Source organism: Bradysia coprophila (assembly GCF_014529535.1).
Source record: "Bradysia coprophila strain Holo2 chromosome X unlocalized genomic scaffold, BU_Bcop_v1 contig_173, whole genome shotgun sequence".
Taxonomy (NCBI): domain Eukaryota; kingdom Metazoa; phylum Arthropoda; class Insecta; order Diptera; family Sciaridae; genus Bradysia; species Bradysia coprophila.
Genome location: NW_023503302.1, coordinates 6,277,864 through 6,291,051, shown reverse-complemented (window position 1 = coordinate 6,291,051; position 13,188 = coordinate 6,277,864). Strand labels below are relative to the sequence as shown.

The 13,188-nt window shown below is 34.0% G+C and overlaps 2 protein-coding genes across 5 annotated transcripts; both read right to left on the bottom strand.

Moving 5' to 3' along the window:
- Window positions 1-786: 786 nt before the first annotated feature.
- Window positions 787-3,402, bottom strand: LOC119068354. Of its 4 annotated transcripts, none has more exons than XM_037171922.1 (4): window positions 3,310-3,402; window positions 2,958-3,223; window positions 2,689-2,900; window positions 787-917 (listed from the first exon to the last, which is right to left on the bottom strand). In XM_037171922.1, the coding sequence occupies exons 1-4, from the start codon at window positions 3,330-3,332 to the stop codon at window positions 912-914; spliced, it is 507 nt and encodes a 168-aa protein (XP_037027817.1). In that variant the 5' UTR covers window positions 3,333-3,402; the 3' UTR covers window positions 787-911. The 4 variants fall into 4 exon arrangements, 3 of the variants coding, with proteins under 3 accessions (XP_037027817.1, XP_037027816.1, XP_037027814.1); XM_037171921.1 differs by lacking the exon at window positions 787-917 and adding an exon at window positions 2,409-2,581; XR_005086143.1 differs by lacking the exon at window positions 787-917 and having other exon boundaries at window positions 2,596-2,900; window positions 3,306-3,402.
- Window positions 3,403-11,284: 7,882 nt separating this feature from the next.
- On the bottom strand, window positions 11,285-12,634 carry LOC119068353 (elongation of very long chain fatty acids protein AAEL008004-like). Its single transcript, XM_037171918.1, has 5 exons — window positions 12,569-12,634; window positions 12,310-12,502; window positions 12,053-12,243; window positions 11,602-11,970; window positions 11,285-11,476 (listed from the first exon to the last, which is right to left on the bottom strand). Exons 2-5 carry the CDS (start codon window positions 12,350-12,352, stop codon window positions 11,309-11,311), a joined length of 771 nt encoding a protein of 256 aa, XP_037027813.1. The 5' UTR covers window positions 12,353-12,502; window positions 12,569-12,634; the 3' UTR covers window positions 11,285-11,308.
- Window positions 12,635-13,188: the final 554 nt, after the last annotated feature.

Sequence of the window (13,188 nt, the reverse complement as noted above, 5' to 3'; positions counted from 1 at the left end):
TGATTAAATTCAAATTGTGTACGTTAGTTAACATAGCTCAATAAGGCGAGTATTCCAGACTCCTATGTGTCAGCGTCCGAGTCCGATCCATCTAGCTGTTGTTATTTATGAAAAATGCCGAACATATAATCAGTCTTATCGCGAAGAAATGTAGGGGAGAGAGACTTTTACCATTTCACAATCCCTTAGTATATCCCTTAGTTTCGTACCGAGTGCTCTATTAGGTTTTTGGGCGGGAAGCATAACTTTTGAAGCCCCACATGTCGATAGTTTAAAAAAATTACAATTCCCATTTCGAGTAAGTAAAGAGAACATAAGGCCACTTCATGATCTAATACATCGTAAATGTGTGAGGAGCCATGGACTTTTTTTAAATCACAATTTGTACTAACGATTCTCTGTACTTTCATACATTAATTTCGTGAAAGAAATCGAACAAATTGAATTTTATCAACGTACCTAGATCAAACAATTATTTTGTCGTTGGTTCTGTTTTAGTTGGACGATTATGACAAGTTGATTGGGCTTTGATATAATGTGTTCGTCGCTTTTCCGAGGCGCCTTAGGTTCCAAGTTCCAACGGGTCGGAAACCGTACCCAGTTCGAAATGAACTTATTTTCATGCGACAGTTATTGTAAACCTGTCTTGAACACGTTGAGGACAAGGGCAAGTAAAATAATTTTCTCATGAGTTACAAACAGCGAAAGAATGTAAAAATGAATTAAAGAAAGATCTCACTTTGAGATGTGGAGTGTGGAACGAATAAAACTAACGGTAGTAGCACGTTAGGAGCACGTTAGAACTTTATTTCATTTAAGTTTAGCCTCTATAATTGTGTCATGCGTTAGATTATTGAAGGAGGCATCCAGCCAGAGTGCATCAGAGGGTTTGGTATGTGTACCTAGTGCATTTATTTCTGAAACAGAAAGGACATTCATTTGTTATCGACAGTAATGGCTGAAACAAGAGAAGACCTCTACGTAATGTAGTCTCATATACAAAAGGAATTACTAAACTAATGAAGAAAAAAAATTATTTTCCTTAGGCTGTGAATATTTGACAATAAACTGTTTTTAAGGTAAAAAATTACTCAGGTGTAGGACCAAGTATTATATGTAAAAATTCATTTAACAATTATTTCCAGATCACAGATCCAATCCATATTCCATCCATCCAACTTTTATAATTCCCTTGACTGTAAGTCAGGGTCTTACGACAGAAAATCAATTAAAAAATTGTCTGTAGCAAAACAAGTTCACTAACACTGTGATTGAAAATGTATGAAATGTGTTATGAAAAACCTTAAATAAATGAAAATGTCTGTAACAAATTTTTCTTGTTACCCCTATAACTTGAGTAGTTCCCAACCGATTGCCAAAATCTTTTTTTTAATCGACGGGGAATTAAATTCCTTAGGTTAAGTTCGAAGATGGGCTATGTCTGACTAAGGATCTGGAAGCTATTTTAAAAAAAGAGGATTTTTGATATTTCATTTGAAAATTTTATTTGCAAGACTTTGCAAGACTACTTGATTGAAATTAAATGTGATGAGTGGTTTTTCATATTGAGCTAATGTTTGTTAATGGGTGTTAGGGATTTGGTTGGCATACGTTAGATGTGTGCCAGAGTGACCAACAAGATGGCCGTTAAGTGCCATCTTGGATTTTTTGGTTTAACTAAATTTTCTTGGAAATGTTAACAGTTAGATACTTACTTTCAACTGGGAAGAGGTTATTATGTGTTGCATGTGTCAGGGTCAACAAGATGATGCATCAAGTTAATAGTTGGCTGTCAAGTTAATAGTTGGCTGTCAAGTTGATAGTTGGCTGTCAAGTTGATAGTTGGCTGTCAAGTTGATAGTTGGCTGTCAAGTTGATAGTTGGCTGCCAAGTTCATAGTTGGCTGTCAAGTTGATAGTTGGCTATCGATTTAATAGTAGATAATATCGATGTCAAACAACATTTCGTAAAAAAAGTGTCAGCAAAATGAAATACGAAATTTTTGATACAGTATGATCAATGATAATAGCCTCTTGAATAATTATTAGAAGGTTGTTATTTTGGCGCAGATTCCGGAAAATACTCGTACTCGTCAAAACAACACATTTGCAAGCAATCTACTAGCAGCTTGATTAGCCCATAGCAAACAAAATTATGCGAAATTCATTTTTACGTTTCTTAAATTTTTTAGAAATAAGGAAATGTCTGAAAATTAAACACAATTTCTGATTTTATTTAGTTTCTTTGCCAAAACACAGCCAAAACTGAAAGTCTAGATTCTTCAAGCCAGAAAATGTCGGTAACGATTAGTCGACTGTGATTGGAAAACGATTGATTTGTTGAAAAAAACGATAAATTATTCGACAATGTAAAGTGGGAAATATTTTCAAGACATTTTTTACAACGAATGGCGTATTTCTTCATAGCTTAGTAAGCTGCGGTAGGGGATAAAAAAACGTATAACGACAAAAATTAATCTACCAAAAATCAAGCTTCGAATAGACGACCAAAGATCTGTAATTCTGCACGATAACGAGCTCGACCACGCATTCTTATACTACGCCGCTAAGTAAATACTTGCCTACGAATACACAATTATGGTTTACATATTTCAAGAAATACAGACTTAACTATTCATTTTTGAATGTACGGTGTGTAACCGAGCTTATCATCGATATGTTCACTCACTGCGTTTAAATCGAGTTTACATCCAAGGCAGGTGCTTTTGATGTATTTACCAATATTATATTGAAAAGCCGATTCTACTGCTTTCTTAAAATACGCTTCTGACGTAGTGATTGTTGATGTAGGCTGTGTGGGACCAAGTTCTGAATTGCACTGGACAATAACCTTGCCGTGTTTGTTGTACATTCGTTTATGTAATATTTTCTGCCAAGTGTCTGATAACAGAAAGTTGATAAAACTAGACTCAATTTTACCGCGTACATTGAGCTAACCTGGATGTATATCAGGCGCAATTGCTTGTAAGTCTGCTAGAACATGTCTATTAGTTGGATATTCAAATGTCCCATCGTTTTCAAACCAATTTTCAACTTCAAATTTTAGGTCTAGGTCGTCTTTATCGCATAGCCACAGACCATGTAAAGTCCAATAACATTTTGGTTGGAGCTTTCGCCCTTTAAACTGGTCATGATACTTTAGGGCTGATGACCATGTTTGACTCAATACATAACAACAATTTTTTAAATTTTTAATAATGCGACTGCAAATAATAAACAAATTTGAATTATTAGCTAAATCTACGTTTTTCGTAGTTGCGGAATCAAATCAAATTAAGAACGCACTTACGGTTTCAATATTTTCGAGGCCATTTTATTTTTCCGAATTAAAATGAACTTAAATGAAAGTGAGGTGAACTAATTTTTTTAAATATCAAAATTGATTGCAAAAAATTTTGGCCTACTAAAAAGAATTGGTTTTTTCATGTAACACAAACCCCACAAAGGAATCCTATAGTCTTGGTTGACTAGTGACTGACTTGCTCGTTTGTGTGACTAAACGAATCGGACAACATTTGTAAGATGGCCAGAAACTTTGCAATCTCACACAATTACGGCCATAAAGACTATTTCCACAATTGAATAGGTCATTTCTCTAGAGATATAGAGATAGAGTCCGTTACCAGTTTATTGGATTTAGATGTGACATTGCTGCCATACTAAATGTCACTAAATGTTAGACATTTTTTATTATAAAAGACGCATACATATCTCAATCTATCCTCATTTCCTAAAATCAACTTTTTTTATCTTTCAAAACACCGTATTGTTTCCCAAAAATATGACGTGCGTTCATTTTGCAAAAAATATATTCCTGAATTTTGCAGACTCAGATAAATGAGGTCAGGTAAATACTAAGTAAAATTCCGGATGATGATTCCGGCAAATACATCCACGTATCACATATAAGTGTCTAGCACGTCTAGCGTCTAGTACGACAATGTGAAGTTACTTAAAAACGCTGCAGCATTTACTATTTTGTTTTTCAATTTTTTTTGGTGGCATGTGCCCTTTCTTTCCTAGATTTTCGGTCTACAGCTTTTGTTGGTATCGTTTGAATTAAATTTAATTGATAAAAAGTGATTCAATTTTTAAAATAACATCGCGAAAGTAATAATTAACATGATTTGAGCATTAAACATATTCAGCCGCATTCGTTCATTCAAAGTGGCTTTGGCTTGTTTTGTTTTAGGAAGAACATAATTTGAGCAAAGGTGCAGCTGAACCGTTTTTTTTTTTACTGAAAGATAATCGGAATTTTGAGTTAGAATTTGGAATTAGAGTCAAAATTTGCATGAAATTCGCTTTAAGCTCGAAGATGAGAAAGGCTGAGTTCAAAGTTTTTCGCATATACGGAAGAATGAACCGAATAGACTCACGAACAGTTGCTCAAACAAAAATTTGAAAAGTGTTGTCAATATAAATCAAATGAAAAACGGAAAAAAGTTTTGAAACCAGTTGACTGAATCATGAGCTAGAATGGTGAAAGCACTAGTCGAACTACTCGATGTTGATTCCAACGTAAGTAATAGACAGGGATAGACGGAAAAAATAAGATTTTGGAATTCTGAGTCTTTGCTTTTTGAGAACCCACAAAATACTTACGGATTTGCGGACCTTACAGTTCTCAAAGGTCATAAAGTGACTTTAAGTCCCAAACTTCTTCAAATTCTTACTATAGAACTTACACGAGAGATTAGAAATCGGTCTTCATTACTAAAACGTTTCGATCATAGTGAAGATTTTCCATACAACCAACTGTTTACCCCATGTTTGATAAATTGAGAAATCGAAACCAATCCGAACATTAAATTCTCTTGTGTGTTCAGCATAATTAAATCGTTTCGACCGCCTAAAAATGTTGAGAACGAACAATGTACCAGATTCGATAATTATGCCATTTTTTTAGTGATGTGCTGTTGTTACATTACTTGATTCTTTTCGGGTCGGCTTACTGTAAGTGGGCCACTCGGTAATAGTATGTTGTGTTACAAGTATTGTATTGTTGATTTTTTCAGCACTAGACCCAAGTTTTCCATTAGAGCGATTTTAATTTTTTTTTTCATAAATAAAAAGAAAATTCACTACACGTTAATTCAATAACTGTTGCAGAAACATGACATCGAAAAATTCCCAAATCGCGTAATAGCTGGAGAATCAAAAATGATTCAATTGTGAATTCTTTCTCTGTCAGTTGTTTCCCTCTCGCTAACTATAAATTCGAAGTATCTATCAATGTTCGATTAGAATCTTATTCATAATAATGACCATAATCGTGAAACCACACAAAAACGATTAACATTAGTTAAAGTTAATTTGATTTTTAAAATCTGTTTACTTACTGATAACCTAATAAGTGTGTGGGTGACATGGTTATAATAACGAATTTCTCTCACAAATTAATAACAATAACAATAATTCTTCTTTATTGTTGAAACACCGTAAATATCGACATACTGTCTTCAACGATTTTGTTTAAGAGCAACCATTCACTAAGTCGCGATACTCGGAGTCAGGCCTTGTGAAATGATTTGATTCACAGTTAAACGCATTCAATCTGCCATTAGAAGAAAAGAGCACATCGCACGAAAGCTAAATTTACAATCCGTAAAGTAATAGAAACAGTCACCCACGGACTGCAAGCATCGCAAGGAAAACTTTTTTTTGGCAAAGTTCGTTTCTCCTAAATTAGCCAATCAAATGTCCTATGTCAATTTTTGGCCTACACATTGGCCAAAAATGTGCCATCATGGTTTCACGGTTCAAAATCGACTTTAAGAAGTATATACAGTTTTGATTTCAAGTGAGGATCAGCTGAAAAACAGCTGAAGCAAATTCATGCTGAAATAGAACTGCTTGTGACTGTACACAGTTCTTAATTTATTTAGGTTTTACCCAAGAGCTCATTGCTCTTACATTATACTCTGCATACGCGCCATCAAACAGTTCAAATAAATATTAATAGGAAAATGTGTTGTCATGCTTCAGGCAGTAATAAAAAAATCCCAAATGAAAAGTCATCCAAATCGGACATTTCTTGTGTATAAAAATGCGTAGCAATGGAATAATTTGGTATCGATTGCATTATGTTAATGACAGTCGAATTTTAAAATTTCAATTTTAAAATATTTGGATTTCTACAAAATAATATGTGCAAATTGGTTTTCCGATTACGCATTCAGATTTCAGCTAAAAGTGAGCTTATAAAACCGAAACCGAAAATGGTAAGCGGATCATCATTTCACTGATTGATTGTTACAAAATTAATTAGCACGTCAATTAGGGAGATAAAGAGAATGCATGGTATAGCTTACCTTAATGCCATAAACATGTGTATTTGGTGCGTCGTATTTTAACTTTGATTTTATTTTTAAATGCCTGGCCCAGAATGGTCCATACAGAATCTATTTTAAAAATAAAAAAAAATGGGTTTTTCGTGACTGATTTCTCTCGAACTTTTTTGACAAGTCTATGCTTGGGAAAGGTGGTAGAACTACACAGCCTGACTATAGATCTAACTCTAGTCGCTCGTACCGGTTTCATCCAACACATGTCAGAGAAATCTATCAATATTCCATGCAAGGCACCACTGAACAGGTCGAATTGAATTTCGATTTTAAAAACACTATTTTTAACGTTGAAATTGACAAAATACATTGATTATAATGATCTGTTGCTTAATTACTGCAACATTTCAAATTTTTGTTTATTTGTTGCTAATTCCACTATCATGTTGAACATATAGTTCAAATTAGCCAAACAACCAGCATGTGACATCTAACAAAATGGCTATTTATGCCATCGAGTGCAAAGAACTATATTAGGCTTTTTTAGATGTGTAACTCATCGTCAGCCTAATAATAGTTATTTTCCTAACGCATGCTAAAATGCTTTGTTAGCGAATAAGAGGTTTCCTGCTCGAGCCGAAGACGAGTGCTGGAATCAAATTCGCTAAAAAAGCATTTTAGCATAAGTTAGGAAGAACGTTTTTCCTAAACGACGTGGAAAATAAACGATGAAGTCGCGATATTTCAACACTAGTTAGGAAAAGTTAGGAAAAGTCATTCACATGCTCCTTCTATCTCGCCACAGGTGTACCAACTTATCACTTCTATGGAACCGAATTGTGTGTACAGATTCACTAAAGTATACTTACTTGAAAAAAAATCACCAAAAGCGTGAATGATTACTTGAAAATCCGGGCTTCAATGATTAAAGTAATTGAACAATTTGCGAATTTCGTTGTAAAACAATTTGTGGTAAGTTTGCATTTCAAAAGTTCACTTTTCGCAGCTGTCGAAGCTTTCGAAACGTTGCGAAATGGTGGGTTTTTGTCACACGATGTGGTTATATCACATCTAGTGATGAAAACAACCTCATTTCGCAACTAGTTGAATAAATAACTATTCACCAATATTCATGCAACCATTTATGCAGCTGAGCATAGCATCTGCAACCAAGCAGAAGAACAAATTTTACAAGAAAGGCCTGCTTATACAACCCTACTATGTTGTCATTATAAAAGATGAGAGTTGCCGGTGTACTATATTTTGAACACACATGCTTCAGTTGTTGACAGTATTTTGGTTTCGATAATTAAATGTTTCATTTGATTGTTTATTGCGAAATTTTCATTAAAGAATAATATTTGACAATTATTTGTGCGAATTTCTATATAAATCTGATTGAAATGACCTACTTGTCTACATTTTAAAGTGAACTAAAAATTTAAAAATTTTGTCACTTTAGAGGCGTTCATTAAATTTTGTGGCAGTTCAAAAAATGTTGCTTATTTTGTGGCAGATAATGTTAGAGGCAAAATATCCGTTAAAAAAATCTGTTTGGTTCAATGCTATGAGCAGAGGCATCTAAATTTTTTACATTATGATGCTGGGTTGCATAAAATTGATTTTTCTTTTGTATAATATTTTTAATATTCTTTATTCAGGCGCCGATGTATGTTATAATGATTTTTTTAAATAGGTGTTTCTGTGGATTTATTTTAATCCGCTTAAGCTTTCCAATAACCGAATTAGAGTAAGGATAGTTTGAATGAACGAAACAATCTTTTTTTGTGATATAGGTGGTATTCGTTTAAAGTGTTGGCATCTTTTGAATATGTCTCAAAATTTATTGTCAGAAATATCCATAAATTTCGTCAGTTTTTCTTTTTCAGATTACTCCCATACACACCCACAGAAACAAAGTAAATTGAATTTTCTTACATTAGAATCCAAGCCCTCTCCCCTCAATGGGTGAGAACCTTTTTAAGAAATGAGATTTATAAATTTAGAAGAGGCCGGCATGTTTATTTAATAATTTATTAACAAGTAACAACACCCCCATATGAGATTTGGAAGATACCAACTATTAGAAAAGGTTATAGTCATCTGCTGCAGACACGTCAACAAAAATTAACATTGTGCTAAGGCTAGTGGTCTCCTTAAATAATGAAAATAAGTAAAACAAAAAAGGTACAAGACTTGCTATCTTACACTAAGCAATACTTTCTATAAAAGTAGTACCAGCTTTAATTGTTGTGTGTCGAGTCTTGCCGTTTATAAGCATTTAACTAATTTTTCGTTTGTTTTTTTTTTCGCATGATATAACTATCTTTTCTTGTTTCTCCAATTATAAAGCGTAAATATTACAGTACGTAAGCTCTATAAATCGAATTTGTCGTAGCATAAAATCGTCATTCATTCATTAACATGACAATAATATAGCAACATTTTAGCTTATTTATCAATAATCTCTAAGTTTTAGAAAATCAACTGTCGTCTCTCTTATGATATAAAATAAAAGAAATGACGACTCATTGGATTTGTGTTCGTCATGTAGGTATGAAAATTCTGAACTGAAATGGAAAACGGTAGACTAGATTTTATCAGGAAAAAGCTTTTTCAAATGTGCGGTGTGATTAACTTCACTTTCTTCACTCATAATGCCATTAAAAATGGGTTTTTGTTGACAGCTCGTGGGAAAAATGTCTTATTCCTCCCCTAATTAAACTAGAACAAATATTTTCCCCGAACTGTCACCTTTGCTTTCGTTTTGAAAAATTGTGTAAGAAATTGATGTATTTGTTACGTGGAGAAAAACGGTTTGTCACAACTTGCACATATGAGAACTGTTGTTTATACCTATAGAACAAAATAAAAAATTTAAACTCTGTCGATTCGCGGCCCTCGTTTCACTCTCTCGTATGAACAAGACAGCTACCCTCATGTTGGAATTTTCTATTTAGTTCCATTGATAAACAAATAACTATTTCAAAATCGAGTTTCTTTCTAGTTGTATGTGACATTGTCAAAAATTTCTCATGAACCGCCGACAAGTGGCGAAAACGATCTATATTGAAAAATTTGACGTCAATCTACTGACAATTGTTTATGGCCAACGTTTTCAGGAAAATATCGCATGTTGAAGTAGTAGATGTTACTACAAAATCCGAAATTATCTTACATGTTTGAAATTATTATTTTGATTATTTTTGTTGACTTATAAACGTTTAGCTAATCCTATAATTGAAAATACCATCGAATCCATCCAAAAATTTCACAGTTTTCTCTCGAATTAAGAAACAGTTGCCAATATTTACACTTTCCAATTTCTTGGTGCAAATTTTCGGCACAATTGTCAAAACTACAAATCTGTATAACAGCGGATTTGATTACCGTAATCAGTGAATAAATAGACTGAAGCCAAGCATGCATTTACATCAAATACTTCCACTCCGGTGTCAATACCGCTTTCGAGATGGACATATTAGCACTTAATTTGGGTAAAGTCAAATTTGTTACATTAAATATAATTCGTAGGACATGCAGGCGATACAGATCAATGAAGTGAAGCCCCATATATTTTCAAACATTTTTTCGACCTTTAACGCATCTGACGTGTTGGTCGGGCCAAAATGTGTTCGCGACGGATTATTAGTTGCGACTCACATGTCTGATAGACATCAATACATTACCTTAGGTCAATTAAATTGTCCGTCGCCACTTGATTCCCCATCACGGTGCAAATAGCCTCATATTCTGAACCATATACAAAGAAAATTCAAGTTGATTCTGACCCTATTGTTAGGCAATTTTGTACTAGGATGATTCAAGTTGCTTCTGACGAAACACCCAATTGTAGGACCACGCTATATAAAGAAAAGTCAGCTAGAGTTGTATAGATGTATTTTAGGCTATTTGTACCCGAGTACAGTGTAACTCTCAAATTTCTACAGAGGACACAACTATTTTGAAAATGATAGAAATTTGACTGTTACCAATCTACCAAATTTAATTGATTAATTGATTAATTGACTGTTCAACTGGTGTAAACGATCACATTAATGCTACAACCAACGTTATAGTTCTAATGGGTTCACTCACACTTGGATCCACTCTTCTATATTATGTATAACAAATCATCAGTATTGAAACGCTAAGCGATAAACTTTCGTAATTGTGGCTCCCAGGTAAACGTTCAATCTTTAAAAAAGGCAATTGTTATAGCAACGACTTTTATAAGAGTCTAGCAAAACACATAGTAAAGAGAATGCAGTAACCGACTTTGTATCAAATACTATACGTTATTTTAAACGAAAAAAAAGCAGGAGATTGAAAGGGTATTTCGCGATAATAGTCTAATGAACATTTTACGCTTGAGGGGAATTTATTTTTCGATATGTTCGATGTGTTGACTCTTTTCTTTAATTTAATGGGTCACAAAATGTCGTAATTTGGTGTTTTTTTAAAATCAAATACGAAATTCATATCAACTGCTATCGACAACGACGAAAACAATAAACAGTAAACCATAGTTTGTGTGACCACATATGAAGCAAAATTTCACAAAACTAATAAAGTAAAAGATTTTCTGTCAATCTGTTGATATTTAGTTGAAGTAATAGACACGAAAATTGTTTGTGATATGCTTGCCGGCTCATTATCTTTCCTCGTGCTAATATATTCCAGCTACATTTTAGTGTTTCCAAGTAGATCTCCGTCAGTGTTGTGCTAAAACTTTGTTTCACCAAGTTTCGGTAATATTCGATAATCGATCAACGAAAATTCGATGGCAGCTCGGTGGACCAACATAACACATAAGTCGCAATTTCGTCAGTCGGGTATGAAATGAACATTCACATAACCACTTCCAACACTACCACGAGAGAATCACACACAATGTTTGCATTTTCATTAAAATAGAAGAAGAAACGACGACTTGGGACAGAGTTTTCGATAATTCGAATTAAAAGTTACTTTCGCACATAATCATCTATCTCCAAAAATTTATTTAGTTTTATCATTATGAACATATGTTTTCACATAAAATCTACCAAACAGATATATCATCACAATGTCTTGTGAAATACAAAACAAACTGAACACTGGTGGCATGTTACAATGTCCGAAAACCAGAGGCCAAATATAATGAACCATTGCGACGGCAAATTGTACCTAAAGTGGAAGAAAAAGAAAAACGGAATTTAATAACTTTGTACGTTGGACAGAGTGAGACGAACTAAAAAGACACCGAAGACGAAAAAAAATTGCTAATCACAGCAACAAATAGTCTCACTTACTAATTGTATTTGCGTCACCGTCTTTTTCCATCGTTTGAACGATTCCAGTTTCATTAAATCAGGATCGTAAGCGCTCATAAAGTAGTACGAATACATAACAGCATGAACGCAACAGTTCATCAGGCCAGGCAACATATTGTGACCGCTAGGACTAAATACCAATTCAATGTACGTGCCAATGATTACCATCAAATGATGGTATACGTGCAGCATGGACACTTGATTGGCCTTCTTTCGCAGCACAAAAATTATGGTCTCGATCAGGTCACAGCACTTAAGCGTATAGTACAGAACGGCCATCTTCAGGTACAACGGGTTACGTTTCAAGCAAACGTAACTGTCTTGGGCGTACCACATCATAAATGCTCCCTGTTAAAAAAATGTTGGGATACGAATTCGTTCATTCTCTCGGTAAGTTGCTTAAGTTGTGATCTTTTGGATTAATTTTTACCGTAACAACAAGCATGGTATTTGCTACAATTTGTAGAAAATTATACACTAGAATGACACTCCGTAAATCGTAGGCCTTTCTGTTCTTCATGAATTTGGGACCTTGTTTCAGGACGCAATACAGATAACCGATTAGCATAACTATCATCGAAAATGGTGATACAGTTTCTGGCACATAACGAAGGGTTGATTCTTGAAAGCAAAATATTTTTTTTTATTGAAAGAAACTTGCGAAAAATAAATCAACCAAAATCTAACCAATATTGCTGTGAATCCGATCGAACACAGTTTCGGTTTCCATTTTTCACCAAAAAAAAATCACAGAAAAAACGACAACGAACTTTTCCACAATACGTGTTCGCACTTTAAGACGATCTCGTTCCAACTGAACCTCACGCTACTCGAATATGATCAATGAAAAGCAAATATTGTATACTCGCACCTTGACTCTCTAAATATAAGAATTATGACATCGATTAAGTCAAGCCAAAAAATATCGATATTATTTTGGGTATACCAATTCGAACTGCATTAGTATCTTTGCGGGTATATGAAATTCGTTTCCGTTTGGTAAGTATAGTGTATGAATAAAACTAAATGAAATGAGAAAATTATAAAACTTTTGTGCTACAGTTTCAATGCGAATTTTGTCGCAATTCGTTCAAGAAACAATTATTCAATTGCGTCAAACACTTTCATCGATTTGAACTTGACCTGGGTTCTGGTTTGCTGAAACGTGTCGGTAATTCGGTGAGAATTTTCTAATGAAAATCCAAATACCGGATTATTTTACGTTTATTTCAATTGTTACATAGGTCGTTTAGAGCACCAGGGCATTTTTTTAAAGAAATTATTTCCCTTAAGTATAGTTTCCACCCAACAAAAAGTACTCTGTGTGAGAGCCGTGAGAGAGCGAGCAGTCAAGCACGCAAAGCTAAAATTGAAAAAATTGAATTTTCTCTCGGAGATTGGAAATCAAGCTTTGGTTTTTTTTAACTTTCGCTTGATATTTTTTGGAGAGGTGTCACACTTCTTGGACTAAATGGGAAGGGGTGCCCAACTTCAATTTAGTCCATTAACGATTTACTTTCATACTATTCAGTCACATACGATTTAGTTTGATACGATTCAGTCCCA

Excerpts from the sequence above, each read along its gene's own strand:
- LOC119068354 (XM_037171919.1), bottom strand. The coding sequence starts at position 3,332 with ATGGCCTCGAAAATATTGAAACC. Across the intron at positions 3,224-3,309 it reads GCCTCGAAAATATTGAAACC|TCGCATTATTAAAAATTTAA; the intron begins GTAAGTGCGTTC and ends TATTATTTGCAG. Across the intron at positions 2,901-2,957 it reads TGCGCCTGATATACATCCAG|ACACTTGGCAGAAAATATTA; the intron begins GTTAGCTCAATG and ends TTCTGTTATCAG.
- LOC119068353 (XM_037171918.1), bottom strand. The coding sequence starts at position 12,352 with ATGGAAACCGAAACTGTGTTCGATCGGATTCACAGCAATATTG. Across the intron at positions 11,971-12,052 it reads ATACCATGCTTGTTGTTACG|GGAGCATTTATGATGTGGTA; the intron begins GTAAAAATTAAT and ends TTTTTTTAACAG. Across the intron at positions 11,477-11,601 it reads CGGTGACGCAAATACAATTA|GTACAATTTGCCGTCGCAAT; the intron begins GTAAGTGAGACT and ends CTTCCACTTTAG.